This window comes from Hoplias malabaricus, chromosome 4 (assembly GCF_029633855.1).
Source record: "Hoplias malabaricus isolate fHopMal1 chromosome 4, fHopMal1.hap1, whole genome shotgun sequence".
NCBI classification, from domain to species: domain Eukaryota; kingdom Metazoa; phylum Chordata; class Actinopteri; order Characiformes; family Erythrinidae; genus Hoplias; species Hoplias malabaricus.
In genome coordinates this window covers 35711106-35733105 of record NC_089803.1, presented here as the reverse complement: position 1 = coordinate 35733105, position 22000 = coordinate 35711106, and the positions used below count along the sequence as shown (strand labels likewise).

At 39.6% G+C, this 22000-nt stretch overlaps 1 protein-coding gene across 1 annotated transcript; it reads right to left on the bottom strand.

Moving 5' to 3' along the window:
- Positions 1–1348: 1348 nt before the first annotated feature.
- ppm1h (protein phosphatase, Mg2+/Mn2+ dependent, 1H) lies at positions 1349–20790 on the bottom strand. The gene is made up of 10 exons (XM_066669459.1): positions 19528–20790; positions 14934–15120; positions 13405–13764; positions 12516–12628; positions 12085–12169; positions 10900–11018; positions 9037–9100; positions 6805–6912; positions 4128–4279; positions 1349–2343 (listed from the first exon to the last, which is right to left on the bottom strand). Exons 1-10 carry the CDS (start codon positions 19914–19916, stop codon positions 2187–2189), a joined length of 1734 nt encoding a protein of 577 aa, XP_066525556.1. The 5' UTR covers positions 19917–20790; the 3' UTR covers positions 1349–2186.
- Between the last annotated feature and the right edge of the window lie 1210 nt (positions 20791–22000).

The window sequence follows — 22000 nt, the reverse complement described above, 5'->3', positions numbered from 1 at the left end:
TTGTTCAGAGTACAACTTCACCAGTACAAACAGGATTAGATTTACATTGCTATTGTACTAAGACATCACTTGACACAGGAGTCTAGCTGAACCCTAAAGAGAAATACAACATTATCCAAAGTGGAAAAAAGCCATGTTTTGTCTCATAACTAAAAAATATTAAGCTTGAATGGGTGGCATAAGTGTTTGTAATTTGATTCATACTTATAATCATCATCCATTGCTGATAGTGATACTGTATTTAAGTGTCAGTTTTGATTGCAGAACTGTAGGTGTAATTCTAAAGATTAGTGAAAAGTCACCTTTGCACATTTCGCTTTGAAGTATTAACCCATTCAGCACATTATTGGTGTCTGAGGTGTGTGGGTTTTGGAGTGTATATTTTAAATGTAAAAAACCTATGCACACACAATTGCATGACTGTTTTTGTGCATATGTCCAGTGCAAATGCACACTTTGGATACTAATTTGAGTCACTTTTCCTGTTTTTTTGGGCAAGACTCCTCAAGCAGTACTCACCTCTATTTGTAATTTTAGGTCACTCTGAAAAAGCAAGTGTCTGCCAAATGTTTTAAATGTAAATTAACACACATCCCAAGTGTCACTCTATTTTTCCACAGCCACCCCAATGGGCCTCACCTCCAGTAAGCATGTGGATGACCTTGAGGAACCATAGTCCTGTACACCTACACTTGGTGCTCTCTGTGCTCAGGGACTCTGTGTTTGTGTGTGTGAGTGTGAGAGAGAGAAAGAGGAGGAGTGATGATAAAGCCAGGGCTCATGGCACACACTCTGTCTTCTTGTGCCAAATGAGTCTTGTTGTAGTCACACTCAGGCTGTGCTGACCAGATGGTCTCTCTCTCGGGAGTGTGTTGGTGGTGCCCAACAGATCACACGACTCGACTCTGAGATCACCCACACACACCCGTCTCTTCTGCGCAATACATGAAATGTGATGAATGAGTAGTCTAATGCACAATGCAATACAAACACCCCCCCCCCCCAAGAGCCATCTTTAATTGTACAGCATTCTTCTGGGGCAGTTTTATTTTAGAACACTGAAAACTGGGTATAACTACAAACGCTATGACACTAAAAATGTATATCATTTTTGTTTATAAGTTGAAAATAAACTCACAATTTGAATGATTACTAATTACAGTATGAATCATAAATTTAGTGCTGTGACCACAAAGCAGAGCCCAAAGTGATTAGTTAAAGGTTTGCATTGATGTCGCTGACATGAAAATGTTCATGATTAACTAAATGGTGTATAACCCATTTTACAGTAAACGATCATGAGCCCTGGAGAATACAGCAATAATGATTCTGAAATTCAAGGGTTTGCCACCAGTTCCAGCAGTGGATTTTCTGAGGTGTTTATTAATTTTAGTGGTTTATGATTATAATTACATTAGGAATGCAAGAACAAACCAGACACACTTTTTACAAGATCCCAGGTCTTAAAGAAAAGAAAATAAATAAATAATTACAGTAACTCAAAATAACTGTTACACTTCACTGAACCAGTTTCTGACTTAGCATGGGGTACTAACATGGGACAATAACTGACAGAAAAAAAAAAGTATCCAGTTTTCCATCCCATAATCCATACAACATGAGTACATATGTACTCTAAGTTTGTGCTGTTGGAAAACACTGAAAAGTGGACCCTCAAAGAACACGTATGCACCATGGAAAGAAACTTGATATTTTTTCCAAATCCATCTTAGAATGTATTTACATACAGTTTACATATTGTCAGGAAAACCAAGTTTCCCTTTTCTGCCATTCACAGAATGGACACGAGGATAAAGACAAAGATCAATTGTTTATAAAGAAGAAACAAAACAGAAGGCAATAGGAAGACTAACACAGCCAGGCTGTGAGCAGTAGCCTTTGGACAGTTTTAAGTACTGCTTGGTTGTTGAGAGTATTTATTGTAAATTGTAAGTATTGTAAATCATTGATAATACGGAGTCCTACACTTGGTCAAAGTTTAAAATTATGCTTAATCTAAGGATACCTCCAGAGAGGAATCAAGACTCTTGAGATTGATCTTGTGATTGCTCTATACCTTCAAAGCTATTAGGCCAGAAAAAGCCACTGTGAATGGCTCTATGATGACACGTCTGGGAGCTTATTGTTTCCTCCTCCTTTGTCCATTGCTCCTCGGCTCTCCATTGTCACCTTTGCTCTGGTGATTGGTTTCCATACATAAGGGGAATTATATAAACAGATATGTCATCACCAGAGCCCAGTCTGTCATTGACTATCCTCCAACCTCGGTCAGTCAGGGTTCCTCTGGCTTTCATCACCAAGTCTTTAGCTGCCATGGTGTACCTGAAAAATCCAACAGAGGAAGAAAACAGCTGTTAAAAGAGATAGTCATGTACTTTTAGGCTACAGTAAATGTTTAGGTAGCACAATGTTGCTTATATATCCTCACCTCCCAGTAAGGGAAAAGCATCAAAACTCATACAAAGTTGTTTTCTTTACAAAGAGTTGATTAGTAGTTTGCTCTATTGCTAGAACAAGTATCTAAATTCTTTATTGCCGATCTAGAAAATGACTGTGCTGTTTACTAATAAGCCATCAAACTCTACATTTCTGTCAAACTACTGCATTGCTACCATCAAGAAAATCCCCCCACAGATCACCAAACTTATCCAAAAACACCTTTTTTTTCATGAAATTAAATGTGAAGACATATAATTGAAAAATAATTTAAGGGCTTTACTTAAGGAGTCAAAAAAGGGTCAAAAAGATTTTGAGTTTGTAAAACAATACTCACAGATATAACGGATGTAACTGTGTTTGAGCAACTACAAACACGTAAAATCCACCAATGTATTGGAATTCTCAAATTTAAAACAACAATAATATTTGTAACAACAAAATATTTGTAATATATAGAAATAATTTTTAAATGTGAAGAAAAGTTTGCCTTTGTAAATCAAATGTTGTGGATGTGTGAATCAGTGCCTCTCTCAAACGGCTTAAAATGTGCCAGAGCAAACATTTCTGAGGTTCCAAATGTGACAGTGGGAGTTGTGGAAGTGGTGGAAAAAATCCATACATTCACTTTCTCTGCTGCTTGTGTGAATCTCTTTTTGCAGCTGCAGATCTTTGACCCTGTTTTTACAGCCAATTGATGAACCAATATGAAATCTTTAGCTGGACCAATCAGATCGCGAGGTTTGTTTATCCAATAGAACACTAATTTGTTGTTGTCAACCACAGCGCTTTTCCACCAACAGAACTCTGGTTCTGCTTCCATTTCTGATTCTTGGTACTTTGGTTCTTTCCAGTGAACCGCTGCGTTTCGACACGTTTAGAGGGGAACCAGGAATGTCATCCCCAAAGATAAACTGTCAGAGTCATGATAGGGTCATTGTTTATTTACTGTGCAGTCAGATCAGAGTGAGATAAAACACTGAGTTCAGAGCCGTTCTGCTGATCTTGCGAACAGCGGAGAAACGTAACCAAGAGCCACGGCTCTGACCAACGCGCCAGGTATTGTGCCTAACAGCACCAGAAACACACAAAACGGGGTGTGTTCCTGTTTTTTACGTTTTTTTTGTACATATAAAACTTACGAACTGACAAAGGTACATGCATGTGAATGTGCTGGCATACTTGTCTAGTTAAAAGAGTCTACATATCAGTCAAACCTAAGTCTTTAAGGCTAGAGATAGACTTGCTGTTTGGCCATGTGTTCGCATAAACAACTGCCTGCATCGTGAACATAACAGTTCACATACTCAAGATGTGCTACTAGAGGCTTCTACTATAGGGCAGACCTTAGAAAGACACAGGTATTTGCAGATTTGTGTCTGACACAGCCTTATTCAAACTTTCCTCCATTGTGATGCTGTTGCTCGCCTGCACTGCCCCTATTGTATGCACGTTGCATACACTTCACATTTATTTTCTGAGCACAACCTTCACACCAAACAGATGCAGGATACCTGAGTCAGCCATGATGCGTAAATATAACTCTACCCTAATAACTGTAGAGATGCTGTACAATTAGGAGGAGGAATTCATTTTTTGGTTCTCCAGAACACAACTGCTCTCTAAGTGTAATGCTTCCAGGGTGCTCTTTCCCACACCAGTGAACTTGCCTGTGATGGTCATCAGGGTCACAGTTTTCAAGGGAACTCCTGACTGCTTCTGCCACTTCCTGGTTGGAAAGTACATCCCACAATCCATCTGTAGCAAAAACCATGACGTCATCAGGTCCATGATCAAACTGCTCCAAGTTGTACACTTTTACCTAGAAATGAAAATAATGTATGTCCTTTATACAGCTCAAAAGCAAGAATTTTTCATAGTTTGATGGGGTGGTAAGGCTGGTAACAAACAAGAACTTTCAAAGCCCATTTTAAATATAACTAGATTTGACATGCTGCCTAATCGTGAAATATTAACATGTCAAATGGCTGAACTAAACCTAACTGGAATTAAGGTTAAGAGTGTTTTTATTTGTAATTTGGTTCCCTTGGTCTGGACCAAGCATTGTTACATTTTAGTCATGGTTTGCTTTGCATTTTCACTGACAAATTTGAAATCAAGCTAAAATACATAAAACAAAAACTGCCAGGGCACATGACCCACGTTTGGCACACAATTTCCTGTCATCTGAACAATACACCGATTTCCAGAAATGTTCCAGGGTTTAGCGGGAGGAGCTGTGTGTGTGTGAACACGACCACACATGATATTCAACAGGACCTTACCTGGACTTTATCCTCCTCATACCCTATTAAAGGCTGTGTGAAATCAAGAGTCAGCGCATGTGAGAATGGCACAGGAAATATTCCGGAGTTTCCTAGAGCACGTGCTTCATTTCCTGCTGTGAGAGCGCGGCTGACACAGAAAATCTGCAGCTGTGCGCTGCAGTGTGGACGACCACTCCAGGACATCTCCGGACCTGGTTCTTTAAAAATTCTCCAGAGTTCATATGTAAAAGAGGCATCTTATCTGACTATGCTTTAGAAATATCGTCTCATTGCATTTACAGTCTTTGCTGACATTTCCTGTTAACCAGTGTGTCTGTGTTGTGTGTTGATTTCACTCAGAGATCAATAAAGTTATGTACATCAACTGGTTATGAATAAAATTACACAATGATATAAAAAGGGCTGCACATTGGTGCAACAGGTAGTGTGAATGTGTGTGTGTATGTTGCCCTGTGAAGAACTGATGCCCCCTCCGGGTTGTGTTCCTGCCTTGCAGACAATGAATGAATGAATAATATAAAAGCATGTGTCAGTGTGGGCTTCTTCCATGTGCTCCAGTTTCCTCCCACAATCTAAATGCATGTTGGTAGGAGAATTGTCCACAGGTGAGTATGTGATATACTGTGATGGATTACTGTTGAGGGTGTATACTTTGCTTTGACCCAAAGGATTCAGGATTCAGAGTGGCCTGTGAACCCACCCCAACACTTATCATGATGAAGTGGTTTTGGAAAATAAATAACAATGAATGAACAAAAAATATAAAAGCACAAATACTGATATATATATATAAAATGGAAAATGCATTTCGGTTGTCATTTTACATTTTTTTTTTATCAGCAAAAATTTCTCCATTTCAAGCACATGGGTAAATGTTTGGATGTTTTCGTTTACATAGTTTTTTTTTAAATGTTGTATATACATTCAGTCATCAATTTATTATCTGTAACCTGGAAGGGACGCCAGTCCTTCACAGGGCAATACACACTCACACATTCACACCTCTGGACACATTTGAGTCACCAATCCACCTACCAACGCATGTTTTTGGACAGTGGGAGGAAACTGGAGCACACAGAGGAAACCCACACAGTCATGGAGAGAACACATCAAACTCTTCACAGAGTGGCACTCAAACCCCCAACCCCAGATCTCTCTTGTGGCTGTGGAAAACGTTATTTAGATCATTTTTATTCATTATTTCTAAATATCTAAAAATGTGTATCCAAATCTAGCTGCTGGCAAATCCTGGGTGCTGAAGTACACAGCCAAAAGGAGAAAAACTACTTGTACAGACTGACAAGCTCCTGCCCAAAAAAAGCACTGTCAGAAGGAGGAGGGGATTCTCCAAGATTAAAAACTTAGAGACGCTAAGCCCTCCTTATCTTTGTATGGCTGAACTGTAGCTGAACTCTGCACAACTGTGAATTAAAGATCAAGAGAACTTCAGAAGATTTCACAGGCACAACAGACAGAGCACTGAAAGGCTGCCTTGCCGTCAGGGGCTGCAATGCTGGAAGAGGAGGCAAGTAGAGTTCAGCTTTTTAAAAGTGAACATAGTGAAAGAGGACAGCAAGTTCTCTTCAGGCAAAATGATGATGTTAACAAGAACAAAACGCTAACATCCTGACAACCAATAAACTGGCCTACAGTTTGTCCTAATTTACTGGCTATATGGTTGCTACTAGGAACACACCTACACTTTATAAGACTTCATTTATATATAGGGATTGATAAGTATATTGGAATAATATCAGTACAGACAGTTAAAATTATTTCTTTTTAAAACATTGGCTTTTCCAAGATTTGATACATATAAATGTACTGGATATTGACATAGACTCTTATTCTGAATCTTGTTGTTAGGACATTATTATTTCTGAGAGAAACCTATAGAGGTGCATTATTTCTGTAATGTGTTTTAATGTAGGAATACTACGTTCCAGTGAAATTTGGGCCATTTACCCCTTTTTCACTATATAAAATACTCCCACAACAAGAAAGATATTGGTTGTCCAACAAAGTTTTGATATATAGTAAAAGTAAATAACTGTCCTACCTCTGGGCAGCTTGAGAGAAAAGGTTTGATGGAGACATCTGTCCCAGGAACTTTAAGATCGTAGTCACCAAACCCCCTGGTAACACCAATAGTAGCCATCATCCGAGCCTGCATCCCAAATAAAACATTCCAAATTTAGAATTCATTGGTGGACGGGTAAGATCATCCTATACCTCTTCAACTGAAGCTATTTCATCAGCCCAGCCAAAACATACTCTGGCTGATGTCATGTCTTTACCCTCAACCAGTGACCAACAAACAGACTGAATTAAATAAACCAGACATGTTTTTCTTGCTTTTGCTCCTGGTCCATGCCCTCTTTTGATTCTCTCCTCAGAGCAAGAGCAGCTGCCTCATTATTATTATGAGTTTTGGATTCTGTTCCTTGTCTACTTCTGATTTCTCTTGGAGAACAAGGGTAAAGAGCTCTCTGAAACCATCTCAAATGCAACATGGGAGGACTCCGCCTTGACTAGACCCCGAAAACAAAGCCAAGATTAGTATGCACAGCAGCTGCATAAGGTTTATTATGTGCTTCAGAGAAGGCATGCATTTTCAATGATCTACAAACACCTTCCCCCACTCAGGTTGTTTTCTGTATTCATTTGGATGTAGCAAAACTGCTCTCAGATCAGAGCAAACAATATAAAACCTATCAAGAGCTGCTTGAGGTTCTCAGGTGCAAAGGAAAGTACCCTGAGATGTTTGGCTCATTACTGGGCCTCGCAGGTTCCCTGGTGGGCTTTGAAGTGCTTTGACGTTCCACCAGGGCACAAACGAATTACGATATCTGCACCACCTCTCTCTCACTTCAAAGAAGTGGATGTATAATTCCTCTGTTGGGACCCACTACACTGTTTTTTTTCTTTATTTAAAGTAAGTTTCACTGATATTCTGTCTGGCTGTGTGAACAATAGTGCAGCAGTGTAATGCTTAATTCCACGCTAGCGTGAGCTGAGACACCGTCACCAGACGATGTTTTTTAGCCCACACTCACCAAATGATGTAACATGGTGAAATCATGGGGATAAAGTACTCTTACCAATCAGACATATTTCACAGACTTCAATTTTAGTGTAAAATTGAGTAAGTAATTGTTGTGACAGGAACCTGAGTATACCTTAAACAAGGTTACAGAGGTAGACGAATTTAGCTTTAGGAGCCCTGGCCAACAACTCTTATTGGTGTAGCATGATGTGCGTATCCAGCCAGGGAAAACAATCCCCAGTCCTGAGGGGCACACACTACACCAAAGGGCCACTACACTGCCCATATATGGACATAACAGGTGTTCCTACTTTCTTTGTCCATGTGCTCCTGGTCTTTTCTCATTCATTACAGTGAATAGTTTATGGGTTAATAAAATAACAACCAGGTTTTATAATGTATTATAAGGCAGGTTGGAGTTTGGACCACATGTATTTGAGTTTTAACTTTTTAGAACCTGTTCCCTGTAGTTTGGTAACAAAACACTATGCACATTCTTCACTGTCTCCCCTGAGACTGAGGTCATTAATTGAGAAGCTCCTTTTAACTGGCTAGCTGTTTTTCCTATGTTCAGACTAGGAGGTTAAGTTATTCATGTTGCCCCATGTTTATGGCCCACAAGATCATAGCTGTTTCTGTGACTTTTCTAAGCAATTGTCAGAACCAATCATTTCTTTTTGTCACATTGCAGTGTAATAAGTTATTTCCAGTACAAAAAAAAAATCTCACCACAATTTGTCTCTTGTTGTTGTCGCCATTTTGCTTGCTTCCTGCCACCAAACCGTGGCTACAAATAACCTACATACCTCGACATGACAAAGCTGCCTGACTGTTCACAAAGTTAGTGGAGCTGGCAGTGAAACGAAGTTCAGAAAAGTTTCAACTTTATGCAAATTATAAGTGGAGCAATACAGTTATTACCAGTGGGAATTGAGGAGGGAGGTACTGCTTTATCTCTGCTACTCTAAAATGGCACTTGGCATCTGTGAAACCATGGCAACCAAATGTCAGCTTGAGTTCAGAAACACCCACAGGCACTGAGCAAAGTGCGGCAACAACAGGCAAAAGTCACTGCTGGTGTGAACACCGGGTGGAGAAGAATACCTAAAGAGTGCACAACATGATCACCAGGACTGGGATTGGGAGCCCATCATTTACCTTTGTTGCATTATTACTTCTAAAGCATCATTTGTGCTTGGAGACATGGCTTAGTGACTGTGTTCTGTCTAGTGTTTTTACACTCACCTTCTTCCCCTCTCCAAATACCAGGGGAAACTTCAAATCTTCCTCCTGAACAGTTTTATATGCCCTGCACACAACAGAGGGAATTTCACTGGGTTTTTATTTTATAAAACGTTATGTGAAGATGTCTCCTTTACACAGTGCACACCACACACACACATCCACTAGAGGCATTTCTGTTTGCTTTAATGACAAAATCATGCCTTTTTTAGTACTTCTCTAGGACTTGGGAACTGTCAGACTATTAGCTTATTTGCCATAAGTAGACGGTATGGACTGGGCAGGTAATTGAAAATTTGAAAAGTCTTGTATATTACTTAAGTCTTGGTTTGAAAAATTAAGTTGTTGAAGATATTAACTCCGTTAAGTCAGTTATAAAAAACAAATGAACTTTTGGAGTTCACAGCTGAAATCTGGCCATGTCTCTACTCACTTGAGGGACACAGTGTTTCACACCAAGAAGACATCTGTCTATCCACAAGGCATTTTTTTCATGTGTGTCTTCACTGAGTAGAGCCTATTGGGATTTAGGCAGATTCTCAGAAGCAAATAGCTCTCTCTCTCCCTTTCACTCACACACTCACACACCCCAACAGATCTAGCCATCACTCACAACAGCACCTCATCTATACTGTAACTGTCACTATCTCATCTTTGCATAGAGGGAGAGAGAGAATGATAAATGAAAGCAGAGCAGTCAACATACTGCTTCTTCAGGAGTGTTCAGTGAATTCAGTCCCAAAGACCCAGTGCTTCACACATTGGAGTAGCATACACACAAAATGAGCTACATAAACTACAGCACTACAGTCTAGCAATAAGTTTTATATTAAACATTCTAATACTGAATATAGCAAATATCAGAATACTGAATAATGCCAAGCCAATGGACTATTTTTTATCAGATAAATTTAAGAGGTCAGAAAAACTATTGATGAATATTGACATATAATCACCTGAAACAAGGCTGCACATCTTCAAAGCCTTGAGGCTTACCAAACATATTCAGAATTACAGTAACTCTCCCAATGAGATGTCTTTTTCTTTCGGCAGCTGAGCCTAGCAGAAAGATCTACTCTAGACAGTGCTTCATATTTCTGCTTTAGTACAAATAATTATTACAAATAATAGACATGTTAAAGTTGTTAAAGTCTTCAGGTAGTTGTTAAATGTTTCCCTCCCAAAAAAAAACCCCTGTACTGTGGGGATGGGGGAGCTGTTTTCAAAATTATGTTTTTATTTATTTTTTAAATTTAGAATCACATTCTAAGTTAGGCTCTGTCCACTTGGATACAGATATTATTAAAAATAGTTCTCCTCGCTGTTTTTGAAAATATCCCCATCCAGACGAACAAGAAAATGAACATTATCATGCCAGTCCAGGAGAGAGCCATATAACCTCTTGAAGAGAGAAACATACATATTATATTTATACTTATCCATATGTGAGAATGTGTCATCTGCGTGTATTTATTGTAGTATGTTGACTTCTGTAATTCACTACAGGAATGAGGAGTTATTCAAATTTCAGCCAGAGACTGACACGTGACATGAAGTTTCCCAAAAGATGTATTTACTCCATACACACATGCTGTTTTCTTGTGGACAGCAGACCAAAAGATACAAAACATTCATACCTTAGTTTTTAAAAATAAACTGATACATGTGGACATGTGAAATTATGCTGCTATCACTACAGATTCTACAATATTAACTCAGATGGGAACTAGGGTTAGCTTATTAAATATGAACAATTTCCAGTGAAGTCAAGTAGACAACAGATCAATTCTAATAATTATAATAATAAAAGTGTGAGAAGTTTCAAAGTATCAGAATCCTCAGCGCTCAATGAGGATGTTCACCTACCAGCCCTTCATGCTGTAGTCTCTGTAAAGAATCCTCTTCCCCACCTCCTTCTTGCAAAGCGTTCTAGGAAACTCCAAGTGTGTGAATTCATTCCCTAACAAATGTGGCTGCATGTAAGCCTAAGAGGAAAAAAGAAGGTATGAAGACCAAGTCTTTTTGTTCTCTGAATAGTAAACATATTCCTGCTACAGAGCCAAACTGAATGAAGGTGGTCTTAATCAGGCTTAGCTCACAAAAGAATTGTGGTGCAACTAGTGACACTAATGTAAAGCCCCGATAGCTCCACTTATGGCGCATTTTGTTACATGTGAATGAATGTGTGTGTGTGTAAGTTATGAGCCATGAGATTTGCTTTGCCTTTAAAAATAAAAAAAACAAATAAAAGCAGTTTGGGTGAATATAATTTTAAACACATGCTTAAATTAGGCAAGAAACTCAACACGAAGATGCTCCAAGACACGAGGTCAGGCTTACTATCTGCTGATTGATTTGATGAATCTTCAGGGGTTTTGTGTGTTTTGGAAAGCAAGTGCTGAAAACATTCTTTACATCTGTTCAAGACATAGTGATTTAGGACTCAAAGGTGGATTTTTCATTGCTTGAGTGCATTCCATGGAAAATGCCGAGTTCATCTGCTGAGGAGATATTGTAGAAGCAGAAGCCAATAATAAACAGGCAGCTATGAGCCATAGTATGAACAATAATAATAGATATCAGGCTTTTATTCAGTACCACTGTTGTGATGATCTTCTGGATCTTAGCAGTTCCACTTGAGCTCCATCTGGCATATCGTCTCTGTTTTGAGAGTGTGCCACAGCTAACTGGCTCTGCTGGGCTTTCCAGCCATAGCAGCCAAGAAATATCCTCTAATGTAATTTAATCATCCTTTTAATATAGCCCACAACCTAGATACGGCATCTTAATGTTCCAGCCAGCCTCAGTGTAAAGATACCTTCTGTTCACTGATAATGAGCATACAGTTAAATTTAATTACATTTATATTTTCTGGAAATCTTATAGATTATACAATCCAATCTCTTTTTTCAAACCTGACCTTTAAATCAACAAGCATTTCAAATCCTTGCAGTTACCATGTTTGACACGTCTCTTTACCCCAACGTTTGTCAAATACACCACATTGCTTTATTGCAGATCATCTGATGATTCTGTTTTTCAGGCTCTCACCAAACATTGAAGTCTCTGTCTCTCTGACTCTGGAGTGAAGGCACTTGACAGCTGGATGATCTCTCCCCCACGCAGAATGATAGCCCTGACCAAAAAAAACAACAAAACAAAACCCAATTTATGTCTGGGTAAATATTCAAAAGCAGATAAAAGGATCATTAAACTCTTTCTTGACTGGGTGTAAGTGGCTGTTTGTATGCATTAATGCTGCATTTACTTCTGTAGCAGAAGAGAACAATCTGTATTGAGAATTTTATTTTCATACACTATGCACATGCTGGCTTTAAAGTGCGATGTTAGTCCTTGCCATTACACTACACACTGCGTGGAAGTATAAGAGGACAATATAGCCCTTCGTGGTGTCTGCTGTGACAACTAGGACAACTTCCTAACAACAATGAGTTTAAGGAGTCACACAGAAAGGGTCTCACCTGCTGTCTCCTGCATTGGCCACGAAAAGCTTTCCCAACAAATGCACCACAGCTAATGCTGTGCACCCTCCTGAAATATCATACACACTCCTCTCTCTGCCAATGTGTTTATCCTGTAGATACAAATTCCTCAATTAGAAACTATTTTAGTAAACGGTTTTAAACTGCAATACTTCAGAAAATGCAACCTAGTACTCGTTACTGCACTGTGTTAAAAATCGAGTCCAGGCATCCTGCAGACAATGCAAACCGTGACTGCCATCTAGTGGCAACTAGAATTTTTACTGCGTGAAGATGTAATTAGTTTAAGTTAATTAATTCAACCATTCGTTAATTTATTCATTTTTTTAACCACTTCCTCTTGATCAGGGTCATAGTGGGAGCCTACACAGAATAACTGGGCTTAGGCCATCAACACATCCTGGACTGGGCACCGGTCAATTGCAGAGCATCTCAAATGCAGTCTGGGTTTATCTGGACTCAAATATGCTAATTAATGTAATCATTATTTACAAAAACAATGAATATGTTCTAGTAAAACCATATGGACCTCTGTAGAAAACATTTAATATTATAACCCCCGTTATTAAATAACTTATAAAATTTGCTCACTGTTATATTTTAGAAATATTTTAGAAATTGTGTAATATATGGCTTATTTTTATGATAAATAAGTAATCAGCTTTTTATTAGACTACCAGGCTGCACACAGCCTTTAGAAAATACCAAAATCCAAAATAAAAGATACCCTAAATGTTTAAATTTTGGAAAAATATAATGGGGCAAAACTGCATGTAAAATGTTCAATATATTGTAATACTTACTGACAGAATATCAGATAGAATATGTAAATATTTATTTGTCCAAATTCTACATTACAACTACTCACCATTTCTTTGAATGCATTCTCCATTGCCCCGATCACAAGACTCTCCTGCTTCACCTTCTTCTCCATGAAGAAGCGTGGGGCCACAGTGTTTGGGGAGCCTGGAGCCCCTGCAGCACCCCGCAGTGACGCTGCTCTGGACAGAGCTCTCTGAGACGAGGTTCCAGGTGGCTGCATGTGGACAATGTTCTCCTCTCCTAAGCAGGTGGGGGGCTGCAGGGAGGGCTTCTGCAGGATCTCTAGCACATACTGGAGCTGCTCCTCAATGTGCAGATGAAGGAACTTAGAAGCAAATACTGCAGCACCAGAACCGGCATGTCCATCGAAGAGAGCCCAGTAGTGGAAGTACATCACCTCCTCCTCCTGTTTTACACATAGAAAAAAAATACAAGCAGACGTATGCAGAGTATACTCCAACCAAACATTCTGTTCATTTTAGTGTTCAATTAATTCCACAGAAAAGAAGCGAAAACAATACAGTAGCAAACTATGTTAATACAATGTTGCAAAATGGGTTAATACAAAATGCAAAATGGGCTTATATATGATTAATGTGGAAAATACATGACAAAATAAGATAAATAATTGTACAGTTGTACCAAATGTATGTATACCCTTCAGAGTATGCAGTCATCAGACTTTACTGACTCCTTAAGACTAGTTAGCATAATTCATTCATTCATTGCCTGTAACCGCTTATCCAGTTCAGTGTTGTGATTGTCCAGAGCCTACTCGGAATCACTGGGTGCAATGCAGGAACACACCCTAGAGGAGGTGCCAATCCTTTGCAGGGCAACACACACATACACACACACACATTTACTCACACACTCACACCTACAGACATTTGAGTCGCCAATCCACCTACCAACGTGTGTTTTTTTGGACAGTGGGAGGAAACCTGAGCACCCGGAGGAAACCCACGCAGGCACAGGGAGAACACATCAACTCCTCACAGACAGTCACCCGGAGCAGGATTTGAACCAACAACATCCAGGTCCCTGAAGCTGTGTGACTGCAACACTAACCGCTGTATGCTGACATCATAAGCACACACATTATCTGACTATTAATACAGAATGGCAGATAATGGAAAGCTCTTAAGTATGATTTCGGTTATAATTTAAATAAGATTTGTATGTTGTTTATTAAATATTTTACACAATTTTGTAAACATTGTTGATATAAAATTTGTATTAAAATGTAAAATTCCTTTATTTAAAGGAACTATGTGAAATTCTTTAGGTTAGAAGGTGGTAGGTGGATTGGCTACTTAAAAGTGTCCATAGGTGGGTATTTGAGGCCCATTGATTCCGAATAGGTTCTGGTTCACTGCAACCCTGAACTGGATAAGCACTTACAGAAAATGAATGAATGAATGAATATTCAGAGCTGGTAAAATCCTTTTTTTTATGTGGTCTGTTAAAGATGCATCATAGCTAAGCTTTCTTTTGAATGTTTTCATTAATGATAATATTCTGTACAGGTGATGGAAGGTGTAAGAGTGGTGGATGTGAGGATAATGCACTCACAGGAATCTCCAGGCTTGTTAGTGAGTTCTCTCTGGCCTCTAGAGCTTCTCTGCTGGGCAGGGAGGAGCGTCTTCGGGGGGTTGGAGTGTAGTTCGGACTGGAGGGATCTGCGGGGCGTCTCCTCAGCTCCACCACCTCACAACATGCCTGGTCTTCATTCAGAGCACTCTTCCCAGCATTTATCACCCTGGACAACACAACAGGAATGTGTGTTAACATGGTTAAAACACCCAGTATTGCTTCCTCATGTTAGGGTGGTTTGTATTTTTTTAAAAATCCATTTTTATTTAGAATATGCAGATTCATGACAATGAAGCAAAATTATTTTCAAATCAATACAACTAATGGCTATATCTATGGATCTGCTTACAGATCAATTACACAGAGCCATATAAAAATAAAAAATGGATTCCAAATCAGCATTTGCACTGTGATGTTTGATAAATATGGTCCATTGTCTATAAGTTAAACATTATTACAAGTCTCATTGATTACCCATTTTAGTAAAACGTTTTCTTATCTCTAAGCCATTCTATGACAACCTGCCTATTCCTCTAAAACACCTCATTTAACTCAGTTAGGTGGAAATCTTCATTGGTTGATTTAGACCAGTTGTGTTAATGGCAAAAAGATACAAATATGCAATGCTCTGCATACCCTTGACTAGATTTCAACAAACCAGCCCTACAAGTACCACAACCCTGAACTGGATAAGCAGTTACATATAGTGAATTAATTAATGAATTAGTGCCCTGCAAGTTCAGCAAACAACAAATGCATTTTCCTTAATAATGCTACTGTATTGTTTATGCAAACTTTGTTAATACGGGTCACTGTACAGCAAGGTCTCAGGTTCTATTATAGGTTCTATCAGGTTGTATTCATAGGTCAAATTCTAGGCCAACTATCAGAATCCTTCAGTGCAACAAAAAATGAAAGACAGGGTTCTAAAGCCATTATGTTTTTTCATAGTTAACAAACATGAAAGCTTAAAGCATATGAGCACTGTGAAACCTGATAAAGAAGTAAACTACATTCTATACACATTTGTTTATAAAAACATGCACAAAATGACTTGTGCCTTCTTGTATCTCAAATATGGGCAAGTGCAAATAGGGTCATTCCTGCTCATGATGCTCATTCCAATGCACATGCCATAGTGACCCATTTGCTTCAGTGTGATCGGTCACTCATCATCTCCAATGTTCAATCGTGTAGTAAAACCCTCAAGGGCAGAGAGCTGCTCAAACGCGGACTGCAATCTTCATTGCTCCATCTCAGTGCAATGCAATTATTCCTGACAAGGCAGGTCAGATTACATGGATGACAACATCCAAAACTTCCTTGGGCTGCAGAGATAAGACATTGTCTTTACAATGCATTACAACACAACACATTTCTGGGTTGAAGAACTATTTTTGTTTCTGCAAACTTTGCAAGCTTTCTCTCCTTACTGTAAAAAAATGCAGAAGTTATGACATCACATAATAGACTCACATAATAGTCAGCCGCATGATCAAGGAAGCTTGGCCATTTACACAATGTGAATATAAGAGTAAGTCATGGTTTCAATGCCTGTGTGAATTACCTGCAAATGTTTGGCAACCCTATATCAATCAAGAAGCCTTGGTACACACATTCCCAACTTTATGAACAGCCTCTATAATTACACTGTTCTGAGTTGGGTAGTAACTAAATATATTTGCTCAAGTACTTGTACTTACTAATAAGGATGTACTTGTATGACGTATTTGCACTTGAATTTACAGCTAATTACAATATTAAAACTTTTCTATTTAGGTACAACAAAAGGTAATCTAATTGTTACTACTTCATTTTAGCCATTCAAATGTAGATAAATATTCCTTTATCATGTGTAATTTCATTCAGATTAGTTGCTGTACTATTTTGAATTGGTCAAAGCACTTAAGCGACCAGCAATATCATTAAAACAAGATTATACACTTGACAATTCTTAAGCTCTACTTACCATATTGATGCACTTTTAGATTATAGTCATAGTGTTTCTCTGTATAATCTGTTTACACCCTTTCACCCTGTTCTTCAACGGTCAGGTTTCTCTAGAGACCAGATATGATTTGGGTGGTGGATAATTCTGACATGATTGTGTTGGTGGTGTGTTAGTGTTTGTTGCTGCTGGAATTTTTAAAATCAGTGTGTCCACTCTGTTAGACACACCTACTACACTGGTCCACCTAATAGATGTAAAGTTAGAAACAGTAGCTGATCTCTTGCTGCACAGTTTGTGTTGGTCGTCCTCTAGTCCCTCGTCAGTGTACAGACGACAATGTCGGCTGAATGTTTTTGGTTGGTGGACTATTCTCAGTCCAGCAGTGACACTCAGGGGTTTAAGAACTTGAGCAGCACTGCTGTGTCTGATCCATTCATACCAACGCAACACACACTAAAACACCACCATCATGTCAGCGTCACTGAAGCGCCAAGAATGATCCACTGCCCAAATCATGCCTGCTCTGTGGTGATAAGAGGGCAAACATGTATGCAGAGAAACGTGTACTACAGTCTGTAATTGTAGAAGTACAAAGTGGGGCCAAGAGATTGGACAGTGACTACAGAAACAAGGAGGTTGTCATAATATTCTGATTTGACTATGCATAAGCTGCTACTTTTGTTCTTCTACTCACATTGTTGTAGGGATGCTAGATTTATTTTTGTCAGCAATCATACTTTCCTAGTAACAATACATCTAAGAGAGAACATTTTATCTACCACTGCTCCTGATTACTAATTGAAGCAATGTTTTAAAAGGGAATAATCCTGCAGGTAAAAAAAAGCCATATTGGATATATGCCCTTGATTCTGTGTGTATCACTTGTACACTGACGTCAAGTCAATCAATATATTGATTACCCAGTAATAGCTCAATTAGAGTTACATCCTCCTGCTACTGTCTAAAACTTGCTTTTATAATGTACAGCATACTCCTTGCCCATGAGTTCTTTGTTGGCAATAAACACTGCTTTAAAGTGCTCAAGGGTTAGGCCAGTAATTTTTTTTTTAATACAGAGGAATCCAATCACTGACACGCGCTGGAAAGCTCCTTAATTGACTTTTCCATTGATGGAGTCTCTAAAGTCTGATAGTGATTTTCAGCAAAACTCAGATTTCAGCAAAAATTATCTGACCAAGCTGCCAGACAAGGACCAAGAGAAACCAGGTCTGAATATAAACATATAAATATAGCATTGCCACTGTTTTTATGAGTATGGAATAGTGGACCATTTAAATATTATGATGTGGTTTACCAGACAGGGACTAAGCCCTGAAAAGTTGCCTATAGCTGATAGTGAAATAATACAAAGTCCAGCAGTAAACACTGGGATGAATTCATAAAGGAAATTCAAGATTAATGTGCTCTATGTTTGATCATTTTGATTTACTTATCTGACAATGTGGTAACATAATTCAATACAAATTCTAGACATTATTATTTTTAGAGTTTAATCAGTTAAACCCCTAAAACTCATCTATGTCCATCAAAATGTCAGATGATGTAGCCAAGAATAAAATGCCTTTAAAGTGGTTAAGACCTAAACCTCTACCTTCTCCTTCATTCAGGGTGTGCGTATGTATGAATATGCATATACTCCCATGCCCACCCACCCACCCTCTGCCACTTTTCTGCAGTTTAAATCACACACATCACAGGATTGGTTCATTCAGTTTATGACAACAGAAACACTGGCTGTCTGAATTCAACTGTCTGGATTGTAAATGCTCAGACATGACACTGACAGCTCATTTCACACAATAGGTCTAGTGTATAAATAGCCCCAAAAGGACATGTTAAAAAGATTTTCATATGAGGGGGTCTTCTGAAGGACACAGAACTGTCCCCTGTTCTTTAATGTTCAGGACACTTGAAGTGCAGGTATTATTTGGGTAATGGATATTTTGTATCAGGGGATGATTCTCAGTTCTGCAGTAACATTGAAGGGTTTAAAAACTTCAGCAGCCCTGCTGTGTCTGATCCAGTCATAATACACACTAACACAACACCACAATCACAGTATGTGACTGCTCTGCAGAGAATGACCCACCACCCAAATCATATCTGCTCTGAGGTGGCCCTTTGAAGTCCTGTCCTTTATAATCAGTGGAGCTGAGAGAATGGACAGTGCTTATAGAAACAAGGTGGTAGTAGTAATGTCATGGCTGACTGGTATATTCACATATTGTGATTGTGCCATACTGCCCACCTTGAATGATTATGACATAGAATAAAAGTGCAGATGTGAGATTTTAAAGAGTGAGTACATGGAGAATATGAGCTATTGAGATAAGACAAACTCATTGTGTGTGCAAACCTGGCAAAAAAGGGATGATTTGGTTAATTATAGTGAATGCAGTGTTGCAGCTAAGCTACAGGGGCAGTGGAAATGCCAGGTGTATTAGAAAACATCTGCAATCCAAGATTGTTTAGTGTATATAATGCTTCTAGCTGTAATTATGGCAGTCGACTAAAAAGATAGAATAATTTGGTAGGCTAATCATCATCGAGTGTAGCATCATGCAGTGCTCCCTGTGTGTGTGTGTGTGTGTGTGTGCTCACTCGGCGTATCCGCAGTTCCACGGCAGTGTGCAATCCTCCACAGCGGTGAGCACGGGTCTGCTGATGTGGTCGCCGGAGCGCAGGACCTCCTCGGCGCTGAGGCGGAGGAAGTCTGGCCTGCTGTAGCTGAAGCGCAGCGGCAGATCGGCACGCGCCTCGGACACCATCACACCGCCCAGCAAAGAAGACACGGCGCCGCGCAGCCGCGAGAGCATCACGAGGAGAGAGAGAGAGAGAGAGAGAGAGAGAGAGAGAGAGAGAGAGAGAGAGAGAGAGAGAGAGAGAGAGAGATAGATGTGTGTGTGCAGAGCCGCAGTGCGGGGATTCATACACAGGCGTCTACTCGCATTCACATACACGCTCACACACCGTGCTGCCAACCGCCTCATTCACTTCTGTTAGTGAAAGAAGGCGGAACTGGACTCCCACTGGACGCTGTCATGTGACAAACCTGCAGTAAAGTGTGTGTGTGTGTGTGTGTGTGTTTTGCTGTTTGACCTGAGAGCAGTAGGTCACCGAGGCGCGCTCATTAATGTAGTCTCCTGATAAAAGCAGCCGACAGCCAAGTCTTAAATCACATTTATTTCCACAAACTACTTAATATATTTAAAAACACAGTTCTGATCTCTCACTAGGTGAACACGGCTGTAAAACTATAGGAAATAGTGAGATTCTGACAACAAAAAATGAGAACACTGCTCAGTAAACACTGTACTTGAGTTAAAGCAGATACACTTTAAAACAGCGGTTCTCAAACGTTTTTAATATGTGGCCCTCTTTGTGGATGGTAGCTAAGTGCCACTGCGCCCCATCAGTATGTTCCATGAAATCATATTTTATATAGGTCTCGACAAATGCGCTAGGCTCTCCTTCAACACTACGTTCAACTGACGGACCAGGCCCTTGTCTTAACAGAAACTTGTCAATTTTGCTGGCTCTCTCCACAAATATTGCACACTTGCCCTGAGCATGTAGCAATGTGGCGCTGTTCTCAGGACAGACAACCCGCCGAGTCACGCTGAGGACTGTGAATCGTGATTGGCTGGCAGATGTGCATTTTTAAAAACGTTTTTATTATTATAATTATTTTTTAATCATGGACCACGTTTTAAGTTACTGCCAAATTAGTTAATGATAAATGGCCATAACTGAAAATTATATATAAAAAAGAGATACAACTTCTAATGATTTTCTGTGGCCCCCCTTTGAGAACTGATGCTTTAAAAATGCCGGGTTGTATTTTCTAACCAACTCCTGGGTTGAGTGAGTTGGGTTATTTATTTCTCTCTGACTCTATAGGTGCTGGTCATAAAATTTGAATATCATGACAAAGTTTATTTCAGTAATTCAATTCAAAAATACTCATTCATTACACACAGACTGATATGTGTCAAATGTTTATTTATTTAAATTTGATGATTGTAACAGACAACTAATGAAAACCCCAAATTCAGTATCTCAGAAAGTTAGAATATTGTGAAAAGGCTCAATATTGAAGACACCTGGTGCCACACTCTAATCAGCTACTTAACTCAAAACACCTGCAAAGGCCTTTAAATGGTCTCTCAGTCTAGTTCTGTAGGCTACACAATCATGGGGAAGGCTGCTGACTTGACAGTTGTCTAAAAGATGACCATTGACACCTTACATAAGCAGGGCAAGACACAAAAGATCATTGCTAAAGAGGCTGACTGTTCACAGAGCTCTGTGTCCAAGCTCATTAATAGAGAGGAGAAGGGAAGGAAAAGATGTGGTAGAAAAAAAAGTGTACAGGCAATAGGGATGACCACACCCCGGAGAGGATTGTGAAACAAAATCCATTCAAAAATGTGGGGGAGATTCACAAAGACTGGACTGCAGCTGGAGTCAGTGCTTCAAGAACCACCACACACAGATGTATGCAAGACATTGGTTTCAGCTGTCGCATTCCTTGTGTCAAGCCACTCTTGAAAAAGATACAGCGTCAGAAGCGTCTCGTTTTCAAAAAGGACTGGACTGCTGCTGAGTGGTCCAAAGTTATGGTCAGTGATGGTTTGGGGTGCCATGTCATCTGCTGGTGTTGGTCCACTGTGTTTTCTGAGGTCCCAGGTCAACGCAGCCGTCTACCAGGACGTTTTAGAGCACTTCAAGCTTCCTGCTGCTGACCAACTTTATGGAGATGCAGATTTCATTTTCCAACAGGACTTGGCACCTGTGCACAGTGCCAAAGCTGCCAGTACCTGGCTTAAGTACCATGGTATCCCTGTTCTTAAATCGACCAGCAAACTCTCCTGACCTTAACCCCATAGAAAATCTGTGAGATATTGTGAAGAGGAAGATGCAATACACCAGACCCAACAATGCAGAAGAGCTGAAAGCCACTATCAGAGCAACCTGGGCTCTCATAACTCCTGAGCAGTGCCGCAGACTGATCGACTCCATGCCACGCCACATTGCTGCAGTAATTCAGGCAAAAGGGGCCCCAACTAAATAT

Excerpts from the sequence above, each read along its gene's own strand:
- ppm1h (XM_066669459.1), bottom strand. The coding sequence starts at position 19,916 with ATGAGGCGGTTGGCAGCACGGTGTGTGAGCGTGTATGTGAATGCGAGT. Across the intron at positions 15,121-19,527 it reads TGGAACTGCGGATACGCCGA|GGTGATAAATGCTGGGAAGA; the intron begins GTGAGCACACAC and ends TGTGTTGTCCAG. Across the intron at positions 12,170-12,515 it reads GCCAATGCAGGAGACAGCAG|GGCTATCATTCTGCGTGGGG; the intron begins GTGAGACCCTTT and ends TTTTTTGGTCAG.